Source organism: Aotus nancymaae, unplaced genomic scaffold, assembly GCF_030222135.1.
Source record: "Aotus nancymaae isolate 86718 unplaced genomic scaffold, 86718_ANA_hifiasm-v0.15.2.pri h1tg000033l, whole genome shotgun sequence".
Lineage (NCBI taxonomy): Eukaryota > Metazoa > Chordata > Mammalia > Primates > Aotidae > Aotus > Aotus nancymaae.
The window spans coordinates 66,074,924-66,096,237 of record NW_026988447.1 but is presented as its reverse complement, the minus strand read 5'-3'; the positions used below and the strand labels follow the sequence as shown (position 1 = coordinate 66,096,237).

The 21,314-nt window shown below is 34.8% G+C and overlaps 1 protein-coding gene across 10 annotated transcripts in view; it reads right to left on the bottom strand.

Moving 5' to 3' along the window:
- Positions 1 to 21,314, bottom strand: part of LOC135277808 (tolloid-like protein 1) — a 261,404-nt gene that overhangs the window by 53,174 nt on the left and 186,916 nt on the right. For 8 of the 10 annotated variants that reach the window (XM_064384071.1, XM_064384072.1, XM_064384065.1 and 5 more), the window contains 5 exons: positions 19,918 to 20,034; positions 18,636 to 18,781; positions 7,408 to 7,603; positions 5,533 to 5,658; positions 2,310 to 2,470 (listed from right to left, as the gene is read on the bottom strand). In XM_064384071.1, coding sequence (XP_064240141.1) covers positions 2,310 to 2,470; positions 5,533 to 5,658; positions 7,408 to 7,603; positions 18,636 to 18,781; positions 19,918 to 20,034 — 746 coding nt within the window. Of the gene's footprint in view, positions 1 to 910; positions 970 to 2,309; positions 2,471 to 5,532; positions 5,659 to 7,407; positions 7,604 to 18,635; positions 18,782 to 19,917; positions 20,035 to 21,314 lie in introns of all 10 variants that reach the window. The other 2 variants (XR_010345410.1, XM_064384073.1) reach the window with 1 other exon arrangement.

The window sequence follows — 21,314 nt, the reverse complement described above, 5'->3', positions numbered from 1 at the left end:
AGAGAATTCTATAACAGCTTTCTACACAGTAACACCATTATAAATTAAAGAAAACAGGGATATGTTAACACAGTTTGTAAAGAGCCCTTCTATGAATGGTGACCACGACTATGAGAATAATGCTTTCAGAATACAACATCTCAGTTATATAAAACCATCTACCCTGCTTTCTTCTGAATGCAAACCTCTAGACTTCTTAAAAATATCTATCAATTAATGAATCAAAATGTCCCACCCAACACACTAATAGCTTTAGGGAAAACTATGGGAGTAGATCTCATTCAACAGTAAGTTCATATCAAATTGCAGAATTGGTAGGGACGTTCTCATTTTCAAAAGTTGTAGCTTAAAAAAAAACCCTTCTAAAATAGTTTAAATATTATTTTCTTTATTTCAATATTTCTCCAAATTTTAGTTATTAACAGAAAATTATATTTCAGGTGGATAAAGTATGTTAAAAGGATAAACTGTAGCCTTTCTCATTAAAAACTTATGCATAATGTTAAAAAGAAGCTCAAAAGGCCCATTGAGTTCCAAGATTCTACAAATCCTTGAAATATGTAAGTTCATCACATTTCAAACCTTAGTTTTCTTTATGGGAACACATTAGTCAGCTACCACTTTTTACTTTAAAGCCACTAGTGAAAAACTAAAACTTCCTTGGTTACTACAAGCTAAATTAAGAGGGAAAACAGTAATTAAAGAGGCCAAGCACGGTGGCTCACGCCTGTAATCCAGGCACTTTTGCAGTCTGAGGCGGGCGGATCACTTGAGGTCAGGAGTTCAAGACCAGCCTGACCAACATGGTGAAGCCCCATCTCTATTAAAACACAAAAATTAGCCCGGCGTGGTGGTGTGTGCCTGTAATCCCAGCTACTCGGAAGGCTGAGGCAGGGAGAATTGTTTGAACCTGGGAGATGGAGGATCACGCCACTGCACTCCAGCCTGGGCAAAGGAGCAAGACTCCATCTAAAAAAAAAAAGGAAAGAACGAAAAGTAGGCAGTAAAAAAGGAAGAAGCAAAGATAAATACACAAAAGCAAAATTACGGCATAAAACCCACAAATATTGCTTCTGTTCGGTGATATACATCAGAGACAAAAGTGCCCAACTGATAAACATCAAAGACAAAATTATTTTTGTGAGGTAATTTTATTTTACGGATGGATAAAAGTTATGTTCATTTAATAAACATCAAAAATGTTGTTCAGAGAAGGGATACAAAGGAAGTTAAAAAAAGAAGAGAAAGTACAGAAGATTAAACAAAACCAATGTTTATAACCTTTCCTCTGGAATTAAACCAGTGTTGACACAAAGGACATTTTTGTGAAAGTTCACACTTCAGGCTTGACATTCCATATGAATTTGATGTGTGTGTGTATGCAGTAGCACACAGGAATTTTCAAATAAATGATGTCACTTGTTTAAATGTGGTCACCTGACAAAAACTGTACCTTTAGTAGAATAAGGTACAGTTTGTATAAAAAAAAAAAAAAAGATAGGTTTAGCTAAATACATCTTTTGCTGAGGTTAAAAAAATTAATCTTTCTTTATGAACCATGAGCACATTTATAATGAAAGCTTCATATATAATGAAAATGTACCCATTTCCGTAAGTAAAATATGCCGAGTTCTTCCAAATGATATTTTTGTTATGACTCAGCCAGAGGATTTTGGTTTATTTTTTCTAGAAATGTCTCTGTGACATGAAGCTGACCCTAAATACTCCATAGTTCTTTAATAAATCAAGAAAATAGTAAATATTAAATACACAAAATAAAAACTCCCTCTAGGTAATTTTCAATCTTCCAGAAACAGTCTAAACTAAGATTCATAAGCAGTTGCAGAAATGAGCCGTAGGACAAAGAAAGAATACAATGTCTCTCCTATTTTACTACATTCTTCCTTCTTTCCTTTCTTATTTTTGAATTTGACAGCTTGCCTTTAGGGAGTTTCTTTCTTTTTTTTTTTTTGAGACAGGGTCTTGTTCTGTTGCCAGGTGCCAGGCTGGAGTCAAGTGGCCAATCTCAGCTCACCGCAACCTACGCCTCCTGGGTTCAAGCAATTCTCCTGCCTCAGTCCCCAAAGTATCTGGGACCACAGGTGCGCGCCACCATGCCTGGCTAACTTTTGTATTTTATTTTATTTTTTTAGTAGAGACGGGGTTTCACCATGATCTCGATCTTGACCTTGTGATCCTCCCGCCTCGGCCTCCCAAAGTGCTGGGATTACAGGCGTGAGCCACCGTGTCCGGCCGCCTAAAGGGAGTTTCAAAACATGATTTAAAAATTACAGTTATTGTTTACTTACCTCATTGCCTTCCAATTCAAAAAACTCAAACTTCACAGAAATTCTGTATTGGGTTGGTGCAATCACTTGCCACACACAGTTTTTATTAGGAGGGTACTCCTTCGGCCAGCCTGGGGTGGTTATGGTGCCATTAAGTTTGGTAAGAAGTCCACCACAAGCAGCTGGAAGAAAAGAAAAGTAAAAGATGTATTCCTTCCATAAAGTCACTCATTTCTTAGCACCTGTCCAGTAATGAATATCCAAACATCTCAGCTCTAAATTTCAACCATCTTCTGGGTTTCAAAATCCAGAAATGGCAGTCTCTGTACCACGGTCTTTATACAACTATTGCAGTCATTAAGACTCATTTTAAAAGTGTTATTTTGTAGCTTAGGAGCCAAGAATATTATGGCTGTACTACATTTTAGTCACTTTAAAGTAGGGCGAGCAATTTAAAACAATGAAAAAACCTGGGTCTTAGTTTTCTTATCTTTTAATTAGGTCTAATAATATCTTGTAGTGTCTTGGCCACTACTGAATTAAGAAAAAAATAATATTTTTTGTCAAAATTCAGAAGGGTGTTTAGAGATTTAAGGAAAAGATATATATAAAGTACAGTATAGGCTGATGTAAAAAAACCAAGTCAATTGTTCATTTCCTCAAACTTCTTTCCAAGACAAGTAACTCTATATTACCTGAGCTAGCAGACAAGATAAATTATGGTAAATAGAACATATTTGTTATTTCAAAAGCCCCATTTAAACACTGATTTTCTCTTTAAATATATCTATGATTATCTGTTTTTAAAAGGTTTTATTTAAACTCCCTCTCTTCCTTATCAACAGTATAATTAGCAAAATCATGGTATCCGAAAGCAAGTTGAGTGAAAAGAACATACATTGTACACAGTTCGTAATTAATTCTTAAGGACTCAAGAGTTCCCTAAAATAACTGGTCCCTTTTTTGCCTTTGTGCACATGTGTATGTGTGTGTGTGTGTGCGCGCACAAAGACATACAGACATATACATATATGCTATATTTATGAGTATAGCATAAACACAAAGACATATACATGTATTCTATAAAGTATATACACATACTACCTGTACATTCACTTTTACCACTTTCTTGGTAAAGTACTATAATTATTTCTAATAATACACAGAAACAGTAGTCTTGTTATTTTTTGATTGTCTCTTTTAAAAATATACCACTTCAGGCCGGGCGCGGTGGCTCACTCCTATAATCCCAGCACTTTGGGAGGCCGAGGTGGGTGGATCACGAGGTCAAGAGATCGAGACCATCATTGTCAACATGGTGAAACCTCGTCTCTACTAAAAATACAAAAATTAGCTGGGCAAGGTGGTATGCGCCTGTAGTTCCAGCTACTTGGGAGGCTGAGGCAGGAGAATTGCTTGAACCCAGGAGATGGAGGTTGAGGTGAGCTGAGATTGTGCCATTGCACTCCAGCCTGGGTAATGAGAGTGAAAATCCGTCTCAAAAAAAAAAAAAAAATTAAAAATACATCACTTCATCACTAGGACTTTTTAATTCTAGTAAAGGGGGAAGATTAGTAGTTTAGTAGGTGGCATGGAGACTTCTGGAAGCCAAAAAACTTTTAAGAAAAAACAGGGGGTCTCTGATTTTTGCTAAATAGGTCAGCAGGTGTGTGTGCATTAAGCAAATAATTATTTCCCTTTTGCCACTTATTATATCCTCTATTATAGGTACAGTAGAGAGCAGGTGCTCATTTTCAGAGGACTAACATTTTGGTGGGAGATACCAACAGTAAACCAATAAATACATAAATATAAATAACGGTAAACTGCTACACAGTCTATGAAGATGAATTTTGCAGAAATTTTAAAAGAGGAATAAAGGAGGGATAGACTCGAGGAAAAAGGGTCTTCCAATTCATTCTGCCTGTAATAGAGGTATGGGTGCTGTAATAGGGTAGAGACAGGGAAAATAAAAAAGAGTGAGCTTTAAAATCTGAAGGAAGAGATAATAGGTAATGGTAACAAAACATTGTACAAGAAACGTCATCTTAGAATGTAAAGAGGAAATGCAGATCACCATGACAAAAGTGTCTTTAAAAATCGATCATTCATTCATAAAACACATATTGATCTCCTGCTTTATGTCTGACTGTGCTAGATGTTAGAGATACAAAGGTGACTCTGACCCAAGACTTCTCATTTTAATAAGGGAGACATATCTATAGACTATGATAAGAAGAAGATAAAACAAATGGTGAATGGACAGATGAATAGATGGAGAAATGGAAGGATGAATAGATAGACAGATGGATAAAGATCTAGATCTAGATAGAGACAGAAATAGATCTAGATATATTAACATACGTGGAGGTCTGGTATGACAGATGGATGAATGAATGATAGTAGGATGGATAGATAAATAAAAATCTAGATCCAGACAGAGATAGTTATAGGTATATTAATATACACAAACACAATGGCCTGTGGATAGATGGATGGATGGACGGATGAATGGAAGGATGGATATAAATCTAGGTCTAGATGTAGATCTAGATATAGACGAATCTAGATAGAAACGGATATAGATAAATTTATTTATATATGCATTTTTGTATGAAATGCTTTGGCTATGTCTTCACCCAAATCTCATCCTGAGTTGTAGCTCCCATAATTTTCACATGTCATGGGAGGGACCCGGGAGGAGGTACCTGAATCATGGGGTAGGTCTTTTCCATGCTGTTCTCATGATAGTGAGAAAGTCTTAAGAGATCTGATGGTTTTATGAAAGGGAGTTCCCCTGCACACACTCTCTGGCCCGCTGCCATATAGGATGCACCTTTGCTCTTCCTTAGTTTTTTACATGATTGTGAGGCCTCCCCAGCCATGTGGAACTGTGAATCTATTAAACCTCTCTCCATTATAAATTACCAAATCTTAGGTATGTCTTTATTTGCATAATAAATATGCTAATATGTCTGTATTAGCAGCATGAGGACGGGCTAATACAGTTTGTGTTATGCATATATAAACAAGGTGGCCTGGTAATCAAAGGAGGAAAGGGCTGATTCTATAACACGAACCCATAGTCACATCAGCTGTGACTATGAATTGAGTCTTACTAATTGAGAAAAGAGGTCACTACAGGAAAAAGGGAAGGAAAGGGGAAAACAGAGAAAGAATGAGAATATAAGAAAGAAATAAAAAACTTTGGGGGGTGGGGGTCCAGACAGGAGTGCAGTCATACCTTCACAGCTCCTCCTGTTGGGCCCCAGCTCATAGCCGGGCTCACAGGTGCACTGGTAACTACCCAGGGTGTTCAGACATCGCTGCTCACAGCCTCCACGGTCAGGTTTGGCACACTCATCTTCCTCTATGAAAATGGCCATAGTTACAGAACAACTATACATATACAAATATACATACATATATGTATACCTATATACACACATATATATATATATGGGTATAAATATTTCTAAAAACCTACTATACTTAATGGTTCCAAATAAAATGGAAACAATTTATTGCTTCCATCAACAAAGGAGCAGGAACAACACGTAAGCCCCTGATGGATAATGTGCAAAAAATTCATGTTGCTGCCACCTAAGCATTGTCAAAGAACCCAGAGAAGTCCTAGAAACCTATAGCTGGAACAACTGAAGATCACCTTATCTCAGATACAGTGTGAGTTTTTCTGACTCTGAAGTCAAATGAGGATAATGAAGCCTAGGCTTTTTTTCTGAATGAAATTAAAAAACTTACTAAGAAGCACAGCTTTGGCAATGCTAATTTTACATTATAGCTTGAGATATCTGCAAAAATCCTTTAAAGAAATATCATTATTAAGAAATAGATTGTACTGAATATAAATTAAAAAGATATAAAACTTAGAAATTGACTGGATCTCTTTAAATCTAAAACATTGTGTTTCTTATATAGACATTTTGCTCCAGAAAATATGATAACCCCATATTTTAATATATATATGGTATAATTGTATATTGAAACACAAAAATATACATAAAGTATATATATAATATATACTATTTTAAAAAATGTATATGACAGGATACTCCATAATTAGACAAATAGTAAACATGCTCTGAAGAAATCATGCATCAGCGAGACATTTTTGATAAGTAAATATATGAATATCACATGAAAGAAGCTTGATAGCATATTTTTTTCTATGAAATATATAACTACAGAAAATTTCAAACATATAAATGGAGATTTTAGTGAACTTTTTTAATACCTGTAGTATAAGTACCAAGTTTTCTTATCTTTTAATTCATATGATGAATAAAATAGCTCCCAGGGAAAATCCATTATACTGTTCTTCTTTAAATTATGACAATATTTACATATCCATAACTCTAAGTATTGCAATATACAATTGAATCATTTACCTTATCCTATATCATTTATCGTATAAAAATCAATATCGAGGAAAATTTTGTTTTCTCTTCCCATAGAAAAATTGTATTCTACAATGACACACAACGAAAGTGTCTATGAATTTCCTAAATGCACATGTGATGTTAATATTTTCACTTAAGTATTTGCTTTCTTTCTAACTCACAATACAAGCCAAATATGGGACATAAGAATAAACTGAAATGTAGTTATGCAATTGAAAATCAAAGCTGATCAGAGATAATCATTTGTCAAAAAGACGTTTTAGATATCAGAATATTCTGCAAGGAGGTCATATTATTTCCAATGTGGGGAAACACTAGTCTGAAAGAAAGTAATGCTGACACCTGGAAACAAATAGATAAACTTCATGTCAGTAACCTTCTTCTGTTCATGAATTCTTGGTTGGTTATTTGAATTGCAAATATTGTCTTTCTGTCTGTATAACCCTTTCTAGAACTTGCTGTTTTGACTATTTCATAAAAAACAGGTGGTTGAATATACTAATGGAGTTCCTACCCTGTGCTACAGTTCTGAACTCTAATATTTTATTAATAACCATTTCTATCAAAACTCTCCAAAATATCCTTATTCATATTCAACTTTCAATCCAACTTTCTGTAGTTCTCCCCTAACTCAAAGCTAAAAATCACATTTATCCTTGATAAAGAAAATCTGACATTTGAAAATTATTTCAAATTACCTTTAAAAAAGTTAGCAGCAAACCCTGCTTTGTTCACAGTTCCATCCGAAAAAAATTTCATCCACAAAGTATTGGAGGTAGATCTTACATCTTCAGGTTTCTCATGACCACAGAAACGCCCTATCAATGGACTGTTTTCACTGGTTCCATCTCTAACTTCCAGGTGGTCATAAACACAGTTGTCATGTTTTTCAATCTACAACAGTAAAAATATGTGAACATATATGTCTATAAATACATCAGTTTCTATAGGAGAATAGATGTCTTCTCAGTCCCATACTTCTGATTTGTTAATTATAAAAGGTTATTTGTATCAAATGAATGTACTTGAGTGTTTCTCATGAGTCTACACTGTAATAGCCATGAACAAAGAATGTTATTCTAGTAGACAGGGAAGGACAAAAAATAACTATGAAACAGTACATCCCCATGAGTCAGGGTCAATAGAAATTAATCGTCTTTTAAGACAAAATTAAACTACAAGTAGTAATAACTCATTAAATAGAGCTGAAAAAAATCCAAAATTAAAAATTATCACTAAAAATCTGGATCTGATATGCTGCTACAAGTAATACATAATTTATTCTGAATCATAGTTATAAAAATTGCTACATAGTCCTTCAATAAAATCATGATTTTATTCATAGAAAATTTGGATTCAAATTCTCTGAACAAATGTAGCACTATTTTTTGTTATAAATTTCTTTTTGAAAGGAAAATCTGATAATATGGGATTACTATTCTTCCTTAGTCTACTGAATTCTTTCTCCATAATTAACCTGGCTGTGTAGAGAAAGACTACTATATAGTAGAATTAGCAGTGGTTTTCTCTTTCCCAAGGAAATATGGCCTTCTTTTAATAAGGCTTTTTACCTCAACACACTGCTCTCAGCCCAGATAATTAGGGGAAACGCAATCTCTTTCTTTAACAACTGAATGCAAATATTAGGTCAGACTATTGGCCTATGACACTTTATGGAGAACTACATGTTCACGGACCTATGTTTCGGCCCTGAGCTTCTAAAAACAAACAAACAAATATCAGAATATATAAATTGTTTTAAAAATTGTAAGACATTTTTAAATAAAATTCTTGCCTTTCACCTTTTCACAAAAGTTGACCACTAGAACTAAAGTCTTAATAGAGTCAATTGCTTATTAGATATTTAAAACTAGAAGGCAACCATATCTACAATTAGAACACCATGGAAAGTATCAAATGTTATCAATTATCACTGAACATACAATTTGTTAATTTATGGAACTCTGTTACTAGTGTTAAGGAATACATAGAATGTCATGGAATGTCATGGAATGTCCATAGAACTACAACTTGAATGCATGAAACTGCTGGTATAGTTGGTGGAAAAATTTGTTTTCTGCCTTATCGATACATTAACAATAATAGTTTTCAAATTAGGTAGCATAAAGACAAACAAAAAAAATACATTTTGAAGCACAGATTTAGTTCAAAATAGGTACTACATTTTCTGCTTTCCAGCCACAAAATGGATTTATCCATTTCTTCAACAAATATTCAGTGCTTACTCTCCACTAGGCTCTCTACCTGCTTGGTATGCATCATTCAGAAAAATAGCAAATAACCTTGTTCTCCTGATGCTTGCATTCTACTGATGAGTAGCCAGAAAATGAACAATAAACAGAAGAAATAATTAAATCATAAAATGTTAGAAAGTCATCAATTCAATGGAAAAATAGAAAACGTAGCAAGATAAGAAGTATGAGAAGATGTCTATGGCCTTACCACCCAGAAGTTTCCTGATATGGTCTGAACTCAGAAACTAATTAAGAATAGGCCTGGTTAGTATCAGGATGAGAGAAGTATGAGAATTTGGGTGGGGGAGAGAAAGCTGTAATTTTAAGGTAGGTGCTCACTGGGTATGTTTCATAAAACTGTGTTTTTCCTAAAAATAAATTATTTTGTGTGTGTGCAATTATGGGAATAAGTGGAAAATACTTATATAAAGAATATCTAATTTTGGCCAGGTGCGGTGGCTCACGCCTGTAATCCCAGCAATTTGGGAGGCCAAGGCGGGTGGATCACAAGGTCAATAGATCAAGACCATCCTTGCCAACATGGTGAAACCCCGTCTCTACTAAAATACAAAAAAAATAAGCTGGGTGTGGTAGCGTGTGCCTGTAGTCCCAGATACTCAGGAGGCTGAGGCAGGAGAATTGCTTGAAACTAGGAGGTGGTGGCTGCAGTGAGCAGAGATCGTGCCACTTCACTCCAGCCTGATGCCTGGCAACGGGGCAAGACTCTGTCTCAAAAAAAAAAAAAAAAAAGAATCATTTTGAAAACTGTAACTCAGTCACCAGAGATGACAAGTCTAATTTGAACAAATACATATATATATATTTGATAAGAGATTTTGTATATTTTTATATATAATATATATATTACATATATATAAAACCTCTTATCTCAGTTTTTAATGGAATCCCCTCAAAATGAGGGTTCTCTATAAATATGAGGACATTCCTTGATGGCCAAAGGCTGTTTTTGGTCAAGGGGGCAATACAGATAATAATATCTCAGATTTCAAGGTATAAGGTTTGATAACAGAATAAACGACAAAACTGTATGGAAAATAACCAAAGTTCTTGGCAAACCTATCTATCCTCCTCTGCTTAAATGAGCACAGAATGAATTACTCCTGACTCACAAGTCATATTGGAAGAGGGGGGAAAAGAATGAGATAGAAAACAACAAGAACTGAGAATATGCAACGAAAAAGCAACATCTTGTAATAGAAGGTCCATTAATAAAAATAAAATTACATTGCTTCATATTAGAAACTAGAGTAAAAATTAAAAAGGTTAATTAAAAGGGTTTTAATTTTAAGATTATTATTTTTAAAAAATTGTGTTACTAACAAGGAGGAAAACAACATAGGTCCTACTGAAAATGAAACTCAAAATTTTAGATTTCTTCAATGATTAAAAAGAAATAGGATAATTTATATTGCCTAGTCTATAAAACTCACTCTGTTCCTTTAACAGATATATAGTCATTCACGTTAAATTTTAATTTGCAGTGTATTCACTGGTTACTTAGTAAAAATTGGAATTTTTAATATTTTATATGATACGCGAAGAGTAAATATTTCACAGGTAAAAACTAATTATAGGGTTAAACTCACTAGTACACATTTATGCATTGCATATTATTTGTGTATTAAATATGTATCTGGTATTTGGGTAGCAATATTCTCACATAGTGAATGCCACAGGTGTTGAGTTACCTAGAAAATAATATTTGCCTCATGTATATGAATTGATATTTGGAAATACATTAGCTCTTTACAACAACAATTTTAGATATCTCAACAAATACCTAAATTGTCTTCAGTTACTTATTTTTCCAGTTTAATCCTAAATGCAAGGCCTGCACAATAAATTTGCTCCATTAGTATTAATTATGATTATACTTCATTAGCTACATCAACACACGAGTGATAACAATGAGAACGAATGGATGTTTTAGTTACTTTATTTGTGTCATTTGTGCACAATTTCCTGAGCTACGAATTTCTTGTGCTCATTTTCTTGAGCTGTATCAAATTACTTCATCAATTAATATAAGGAATGGATAGAAATAAATACGGTTGGAACTAAAATGTGAATCAAGTTCATTGATGCTATGACAGTAACTTTAAGCTTCATCAGAAAAAGAACAAAGACCATGATTTATAGAAAGAAAGAATGGAAGAGAAAGAAAGGAACAAGGAAGGAAGGAAGGGGAGGGGAAGGGAAGGGAGGGAGGGAGGGAAAAGTAAAAAAGGAAAAAACAAAAAGAGAAAGAAAGAGCAGTTTCTCTTTGAGTTTAAGCATGGACACAGTTCAGATAACTGGAAGCTGAACTCAGTGTCATGTATAATTACACACATAATAAACACATAATAAATAAAGATGACACTGATTTATTATACACTTTAAGGTAATCAGAGCATAAACTATGTATTAATATGGCAAGTTTGTCATAATGTAAACAGATCTAATATGTTCATAGAGAATATAGAGAAAGTGATGGTAAGCTCTGAACATTTCTCAGAAAACCAGTAAATAAATGACATTAGAAGTAGATCCAAACACACAAAGAAGGAACAGCGTGTACAAAGACTAGCCAGAAGGGATTCATATTACATTTCACTACTAAGTGAGGGATTGTATCTTTAATGTAGAATGAAGAGGAACCATAGATAAATTGAGTGATTTCTATTTAGCAAGAATTAAAATGAGTTTAACCAAAAGGGGTCAACTTCTCATTCTAAACCTGCCAACCTGTACAGAGTTTAGTGGTCAGTACATGGGGGTGAGCTCTGACACTGAAGGAAAACCAGCTCTGGAGGTAGGGGTCAGACCCAGGCTTGGGACCCACTCACATGCTTGCCTTCATTTGATAACCAAATTTCCAAATCAATATATACCATTGCACAAGCATCTACTACAGTATCTAGTCATTTATAAAAAGCTCTGAAAACTTAGAAATTTCTAGATAATAATTTTTAGGAAAAGGTATCCCATGCTCCCTAAAAAATTAAAAATAGAATTTCTATATGATCTAGCAATACCACTTCTGGGTAAATACCCAAAAGAATTGAAAGCACAGTCTTGTAGAGATATTTGCACACTTAGTTCATAGCAGCACTTTCACAACAGCCAAAAGGTGGAAACAATCCACGGATTCATCGATAGATGAAAGGGTAGATAAAATGTGGTATCACATACAATGGAATATAATTCCACCTTAAAAAGGAAGGTAATTTAATATATGCTACCACATGGATGAACCTTGAAGACATTATGCTAAGTGAAATAAACCAGTTACAAAACAATAAATATTGCAGGACTCCAGTATTTATATGAGGTACGTAAAGTTCTCTAATTCATAGAGACAGAAAGAATGGAGATTGCCATAAGGAATTAGGTGAAAAAGGAAAAAATGAGGGTGTTTTTGTGTGATGGAGATAGTTTCCTATTTGCATGATGAAGAGTTATGAAAATTGCTTGAATAATAATTCAAATCCACTTAACAATACTGAACTGTACACTTAACAACTGGTTAAGATGGTAAATTTTGTTATGAATATTTTATTATAATCAAATGTAGCTCTCTTGACTGTTACAATGTAGTTTTAAAGCATAGTTAATGTAATCGGATCTAATTAATGCAATGCCAAATAATATTCACTTGACAGTATGTGAACAGCGGTGAATTAAACAGACATGACACTGACTGACTGACACATGATGATTAAACAATAAGAACATACGAGGGAAGAGAGTTACGAAAGAAAAAATTGAATGCTGCAATATTATATAAATAGAATACTGATGCTTCTCTTTACTACTAGACCTGGTGACATAAATGTACAGACCCAGGACTTGGTTTCAAGCAGAGTGCTACATTTGTGTAAAGTTGGGCAAGTTTATTGACACTAACAAGTGCTAACCTTTCAGATACTGTGATAGCCTCGATCATAATTCATGAAGAGCTACATAACTCTTCTGTTTTGTAGTCATTATCAAAATGTATTCTTAGCTAAGCTCCCAAAAATAGTACATGGCAAGCAGGAAATCCTTAACTAATTAAAACCCCTTTATCTCAGCTTTTTAGTTAATTCACAAAGACTAGTTTACTTATCATAAATTAATACAAAAAATATTTAAAGGATTTAAAGAATTACTTTTACACAAGCAATCTACCAAGTACCAAGATAAAAACCTATGTACATAATTTAGAATGTTTCAGCTTGCAGTTGTGATGGTTAGGGATACTAATCAGCTCTGGTTTTCATAAGGAACATATCACCAAATCAGAATGTGTAGTAATGTTGACAAGTACCTCAAACTTAATATCACTTGAACTAATATATGTGGGAATTTCAATTTAAGCAAAAGTAAGCTCCAAGTTTCTTTCACTTCTTTTTTGCTTTGTTGACGTCTCTTGGAAGTTGTTACTGTAAACATTTCCAGTCTTCCAAACTTTTTCTCTTTTGTATTTCTGCTTACTGAAAGTTCTCAAAGTAATAGTACTAGAAGCTTCTTTACAAATGATTCTGCTGCTAAATAGAGAACAAGCTTTCCAAATTACTTTCTGAGGGGATCTTTATTCATGTACAAACTCACTTCAGTAGATTGATTTTAAGAAGCAATGTATCCAATAACTATCAGAGGAGAGAAAGCTTCCTGTATTAGTCCATTCCAGATGCTTTGAGAAAATATCATAGATTGGGTGGCTTACAAACAACTGACATTTATTTCTCATAGTTTTCAAGGTTGGAAGTTCAAGGTTAAGGCACTAGCAGATTCTGTGTCTGGTGAGGGCCCTCTTCAGAGGTGGTGGCTTTTCATTTTGCCCTCACATGGTAGAAGCTCCCTAGGCTTCTTTTATTCTATTATTTATTTGTTTATTTATTTATTTATTTTTGAGACAGAGTTTTACTCTTGTTGCCCAGGCTGGAGTACAATGGCACAATCTCGGGTCACTGCAACCTCTGCCTCCAAGATTCAAGTGATTCTCCTGCCCCAGCCTCCCGAGTAGTTGGGATTACAGGCATGCACCACCACACCCAACTAATTTTGTGTTTTTAGTAGAGACGGGATTTCGCCATGCTGTTGGCCAGGCTGGTCTTGAACTCCTGACTTCAGGTTACCCACCCTACAGGACCTTTCAAAGTTCTGGGATTACAGGCATGCACCACCATGCCTGGCCCCTAGGCCTCTTTTATAGGAGTACTGATTCCATCCATAAGGGCTCCACTCTCATGACTGATTATTTACCAAAGACCCCATGCTAATACCATCATCTTTGGAATTAGTGTTTAACCATATAAAGTTTGGGTAGACACAAACATCCAGACCACAGCACTTCCCAAATGGTATAATTATAGAAGCATCAAGCTTCTATTACCCTACAAATAATGTTCCTTCCTGCTCAAAGATTCCTGAAATTCATTGGCAAAGGTGTGTAGACTTTATTTCTGCACTTTCATGAAAATGCAAATGGCGCTGGCAAAGGTAAAGCCATGGCATAAATTCACATAGAAGCATGAATGATGACTAAGAAGTTCTTTAGTTTTTAGAGTAGTTCTTTAGGGTAGTCTTTAGCTAAAAAGTTCTTTAAAGTAGATTTCAACAGCACGATGGGCAAGTTTTTCTTAAATGGTCTTTTCTTAATGGTCTTTATATCTGAAGAGGAATACAGTAACATAAAGCATAATAAACAAGGCAGGGCACAATGGCTCAGCCTGTAATCCCAGCACTTTGGGAGGCTGAGGTGGGCAGATCATGAGGTCAGAATATAGAGACCATCCTAGCTAACACAGTGAAACCCTGTCTCTACTGAAAATACAAAGAATTAGCCAGGCACAGTGGCATGCACCTGTAGTCCCAGCTACTCGGGAGGCTGAGGCAGGAGAATCACTTCAACCCAGAAGGCAGAGGTTACAGTGAGCCGAGATGGTGCCACTGCACTCCAGCCTGGGTGACAGAACGAGACTCCATCTCAAAAAAAAAAAAAAAAAAGAATAAACAAAAATATAAACTGTTTTTGAATAAAGGCAAAGACTATAATCAGTGACAAAAACTATACTTTGTCAGGCAAAATCACAGAATATTGGAAATTTATGAGGACATTTTAATTATACATTTTGAGCATAAATATATATAAAATATATAATATACATATTGAAAACATATGTAAACAGAAATAAATTGATATAAACAGATAACTGACTAAATTTAACAACCACCTAATGACTATTTGAACAAATAAGAAAATATATAAAGCTGATTTTTTATATTCACACTAGTTACGTCTATTAAGTTGCTCAGAATACTGAACTATCAAGTACTGATTCATTGCTCCTAGGGTTAGGGTTCCTGTGAGAGTCTAGTCACAACATTTTGTTTTATATGTTTCTGTTTAAAGAAGCATTAATACAGTTGGTCCATTTATTAATTCTAAACTCTCACCCAACAGCTCTATGTATGCATACATGTCTGAACGAAGATAATCTGACACATGTATTTGCTCAGTAAGGCACATCACAGCTGGCAATAGGCACATTTGGTGACTCAAAATTTGCTGCTCTGTACACATCTGTGAAGGACCTAGAAAGTACTGCAAATATTAATTTTAGGCTTCTAAAATTTTACTGAGTAGGCAAATTTGCAAATAAAATGACAATCAAATGTACCTGCGTTTTGATGCTCTTTTAGCACTCACCTGTGTGATACTAGGTTAACGTTATAAACTCAGTTTCCTTATCTAGAAGATTTAGATGTTTATTAGGCACTTTTAAATACTGTTACTGGTGAATTTATTGACACTCAGCATCTCTAGTCTAAATTCAGCATACCAGGTACTCCATAATCTAAATCTTTTTTATCTATCCAGACTTGTTTCCCTCTCCATGGAAACTAACATGCCTTTAATAAAGAAAGAATATACTCATTTCCAGCCACCAAACATCACACACTCATACACTGACTTACATATAATCCATCCGTCCATTTATCTCATCTATTACCAAACATTAATCTCACAAACAATGTTGCTGGAAACACAATGACCAGCAACACAGGTAAGATCCCAACCCACTAGTGGTCATATTCTAGTGCGAGAAATAGAGAATAAACATGTAGATAAACAGATCTGTATAAATTCCAGTAGTTGAAAGTGCAATTAACTGAAAATAAAACAGAGTGATGATTTAGAGATAATTGTAGGTCAGAAAATATTTTAAGTAGTGTTATCAGACAAGAACTTTTTAAGAAGGCAGTAATTAAGCAGAGATCCACATAAAGTAATAGCATAAAAGCAAAGACCTGGGGCAGAGGAACATCAATGGCAAATGCTGTGACGTGGGAGTGAGCTTGGTGTTTCTGAGGAAGAAAAAAAGGGTGAGAAGAGCTGACACAGAGGGAGTAAGAAGGAGCCAAAGCCCAAATCACAAGTGCCGTGGCCCATGATAATAGAGTCCAGATGTTATTTTAGGTGTGACTGAAACTCCTTGTAAGTAGAGCAGTGTCATAATACATTATAAAAGCATCACTCTGGTTGTGAGCTGAAGAATGGGATATGCAGAGCAAGAGCAGAAACCCGAGTCTCTCGCTATGTGTTCCAAGCAAAGAGAGGATGGTGGAAACGGTGGTGTAAAGTCATTGTGTATGGAGTATAGTTTGAAGACAAAGCAACTGAAATATGCTGATAGACTGACTGAAGGGCTTAAGAGAAGAGGCAGAATTAACGATTTTTGTCGGATAAGTGGTGAGAAAAAGTACTGAAATAGTGCTGAAATAAATTAAAGAAGAGTGGGTTTAGTGAGTGAGACAATATAACCGATGGTTCCGGTTTGGCCATTTAAAGATGAGAGGTCTATCAGACGTCAAAACATGAGGGAGGCAGAAATGTAAAGGAATAAAGGAATATGAAGATAGGACAGGAAACTAGAGACAATAAATAAAATGTACTGTCAGCCGTCCTATGACATGACTTTTCCCAGGTCATTAAGCATAGTAATCACTGATTCATTCACTCAGTAAGCAAGTATTTATTAAGTGACTACTATGTGTCAGGTACGGTTCTAAGTGCCTAAGATGCAAATATTTTCCATTTGTCCTTATGCTATCTTATTTTTGAAGACTATCACTGCTTATTGCATCGATAAATTTTAAAAAAAAACTGCAAATCAACTAAGCTAGCTATTTCATGCATCAGTTTTCAGGTTGATGGAATAAATGCATTTTCTGGCATCACATCTATAATAGAACTCCACAAAAAACTGAATTACGTATTAAGACAGTTAATCTCTTAATTCCTGAAATATCACAAAACACAGCAAATACAGACAGTGGGTAGATAATGTTTATGAACTTTTTGTCCAAATCATGGGTGAAATTTTTCTACTCATTTTTAGTTCACTATCAACAATAAACTGGTCTATTTGAATAGTATTTGCAAACTTATTAGTCCATTAAAATAACAAAGTTCAACTGTCAATCAAATAATGGCAGAATCAAAGTTTCCAAAAATGCAAAAAAAAAAAAAAAAATGGTCAGGAGCATAAGAAATAACATAATGATTAAAGTAGAAAGTATATATTTTTTGGCAATAAACAGAAATCTGTCTGGAAAGTTAAATGGTACATGCAAGGGGACAGAGACAAGTACCGAAGAAACAGAACACACAGGCTTGCAGATGAGGAAGAGAGATTCTCTGGGTTTACTGGCAATGCCTGGATCATCCTGGTGCTCCTGCTGTCCTACAGACACATGACCATGACCATGGTCACTGTCCTCAGTAGGCAGTTAGTGCTCCTGGTGATCATTACTACCCACTGGGTAATAAGGGTCATTACTGCCTTCTGATGACTTAGTGAATTAGGCTTCTAATCAGCAAAGACTCCATCTCCAATCACACATCTAAATTTCCAACCCTTACTAGGACCTACCACCAGCATCTCATCGTTCCTCTCCACTTCAGCTTGGGGTCTCAATTTCTAGACCGACCCTTTGATTTAAACATACTCTGGAATTTCTGACACATTCCTCTGTTTCTTGGCTTTAAATCCTTAACTCAGTCCCGCTCATCCCATAAAAATGACTCATGAGTCAGTTTGGTAGTTCTGGACCTGGACTTTGATCCAACAATTCTGATTAGCTTTTGTTTCTTCTGGCTCTTCATCTAATAACACAACGATGCTGCTGATCTCCCTGACAAATATTTTGAAGGAAGTTGAAAATTCATAAGAGCACTTAAAATCCCTATTTTTGATATAAACAGTTATCTGTGTAATGGTAAAAAAGGTGAAAAATATTTTGTTCTTCTTACAAAAAAGACTGTCTACCTTTTTACCTCTTAATTTAGATGAGAAACAGAAGTTCTGTTACTTAATGGACCTTCTCAGCAGTCTTGTGAAATAAGCCTGTGCATTTGTCAAAAGAAACTATTGTCAGTACTTCAAACATTCTAGTTCAAATAGCACAGATAATGTAAACTCACTTTAATCTTCTTGAAAATGTCTGCGAACTAGGAAAGAAGAAAAACAAAACCTTTTGCTCTCGATGTTGCATTTTATGAGTGATCCTTTACTTCTTTGCTGATTAAAAAGCTGATTCTCTGTTTCTTTGCTGATTTAATGAGGATTCTCTTAAATGCCATTGTCCTTTATGGAGAATATGCGCCAGGAAGACTTTACCTCAAAGGACTGAAAGGTCAGTCCGACGTGGTAGCCCTCAGACACTGTTATTTTCCACACACATTCTTTCATTGGGCGATAGTCATCAGGATAATTAGGAGACTGAATCTGTCCTTCATTTTTACGTATCTCACCTCCACAGATTGCTGAAGAAAGCAAAAAACAAATAACTAAGCCTAGACGTGGCATTTCGTTTTCATTGTCTTTTATGTTAAAATTTAAGTTCGGCTCCTGTAGCTCAGCACATAAAGACCAGGCAATAAAAATCAAAGTTGACTGGTTTAATGTAGTAGATATTTATTAGATTAAAAAAATAAATCTAGTCAAATAACTACCAATATCAGATAACGTCCAAGGAATGGATAGTTTTTAATCCTGTCTTAACAAAAACATATTTTTAACCTTTAAAAACATTTAGTGACTTTGTGAATTTATTCTCTCTGAGTTTGTTATGTGATTCTCTGAGTTGTTTCCTTTGGTCTTTGGAACGCAGGTTAAATAACTCATCAGAAACAGAATTCATCCCGAACAGAATTCACTGGGGCTGTGGCAGTGAGTTAGTGTCGTGTGTGCAGTGTCTCTGTCTCCCTCTAAATAATCCTCTTCGCTGCTAGGTAGTTAATCCTTAAAATAAAATGCTTCGGTTTACTTAAAAGTTTAAAGGAAGCAGAAATCTTCTGTCTTCAAAATTACTTAAATTGCTGTACTAGGAAGTGTCTCCTCCACCCACAACCTGGCAAGAAAGGAGCTTGTTTTAAAGCCAAGAAAACACAATGCCAGTTTATTGTTTTAGAGAAGCATAAAACAAAGCATTAAATAAGTCCTTCCTCAAATGCTGACTCTCTTATTTAGATAAAGCATGGCCCAGAAATCGGCACAATTACTTTCTGTGCAATTTCCTCTAATAAAAAGTATTTCAGGAATACAGGGACCAAACAGACAGAAAATCAGTACAATGGAAAATGATAATTTCTTCATAACATTTTAAAACTATCATGAAACAATGAAACTTTAAGAGTGCTTGCATCAGTTGCTTTTTTCCCCACACATCCTGAGCACATTCAGATATTATTATGTCACTGATACCAGAAAACAGGTTGTTCTTGCAATTTAAATTTACTGAGTATTTTTATTAAAATTATCTGTATGAATATTAGAATACAGATTCAGAAAAATTCATAATTTCAAAATATGGTCACGATGCCATTGTAATGAAATGAAGAAGTGGACATTTCTGTTGAGATATAAGATGAACTACTCTCCAAAATTCAATGTGACTTGCCTTCATAGACAGCTGCAAAGCCTTTTCCTACCCAATTACTGCTGCTACGAAACTCAATCCACATTCTGCTGTCTGTAGAAGTAAGAACTTCAGGTACTTTGTCCCCACAGAATCTACCTAAAAGAAATAAAAGAATAAAGAGAAACTCCTAAGTAGGACTCTATAGTCTACTTTCTTTTCGTACTAGCCACAAATAATATGTAAACACTGATTTAGTTCACATTTCTATTCCAAGTGATTGTGGCCACAGCTAGGTCTTAATATTTACTTACTAATGGTAGATCAACAAAACAATATCTTCTTATCTATTTATAAAGTATTTGACCATCAGCCTCAAAGTAATAACTGAGTGACGTCAGTATCATTACCATATATAGAAGTAAGATGGTTCCTCAAAAACAGTATTTGAAAAAGATCAAATGATGCATCAAAGTGGGGAATATTATTTAATAGGGAACAGAAAAAGGTGCAAGTCACCCTAAGAAAGTAGTTTCAAATTGTCAGCCTGGCCAACAGCAGGGAAATGACTTGGTTAAGAATGTGCTCTCAGTCAAAGTGGAGTTCTTTATTCAGCCAGGTTCAATAATAACTCCTGAGGAAAACCCTGAGGCTACTCTTAATATCTTTTATACCTGAACACATTCTATCTCTTCTACAAAGCTGTAATATGTAGTGTTAGAGGCAAAATAACAAATACTATCAGAAGACTTGAGCACAAGTTCTAATTCCTTCTAATTCTGTATCTATAAATATGAATTACAACAAATGAATATAATATGTCATTCCTTCCTTTCTTCCTCTTCTTTCCACAAATATTTATGCTTATGTCTGCCTTTATGCTCTAAGCTTTCACATGATCACAAAACGCTTAAATATGACAAAAAGTACATGCAATAATTCTACAAACATATTACAATGTTATCTATTTTTATGTGTCTCTGGAAATGGCATACATAGTTTTAGTATATGAAAAATGGTAGCCAACTTGCATAAAGCAAGTTCGTACTAACAGCTAACAAGTGAAGACATAGTTTCCTAAATTGCAAAGCAAATTAGAGGCAGGTAATACAGAGCAGTGTGTTTTAAACTGTAGTGTGCATCTGAATTTCTAGGAAATCTATTAAAATGCAAACTCTAATTCAGAGTATATGGAGTGGGACCCAATTTTCTATAATTCTAACGACTTTCTGGATGATTCCGATGCTACCAATATAAGTGCTGCACTTCTTGGAGCACAGTCTTGGAAGATACAGTAGGGAAAGATTTTCACACAAAAACCATGATTACGCTGAGTCACTCTGGTCATCCATTATACACTAAGCCATGTAATGCTGATGGTGCCTAAAAGGAAGCGTTTTTCAGAATTTTAGCTCTAGATTTGTTTCTCCAAGTTGAGT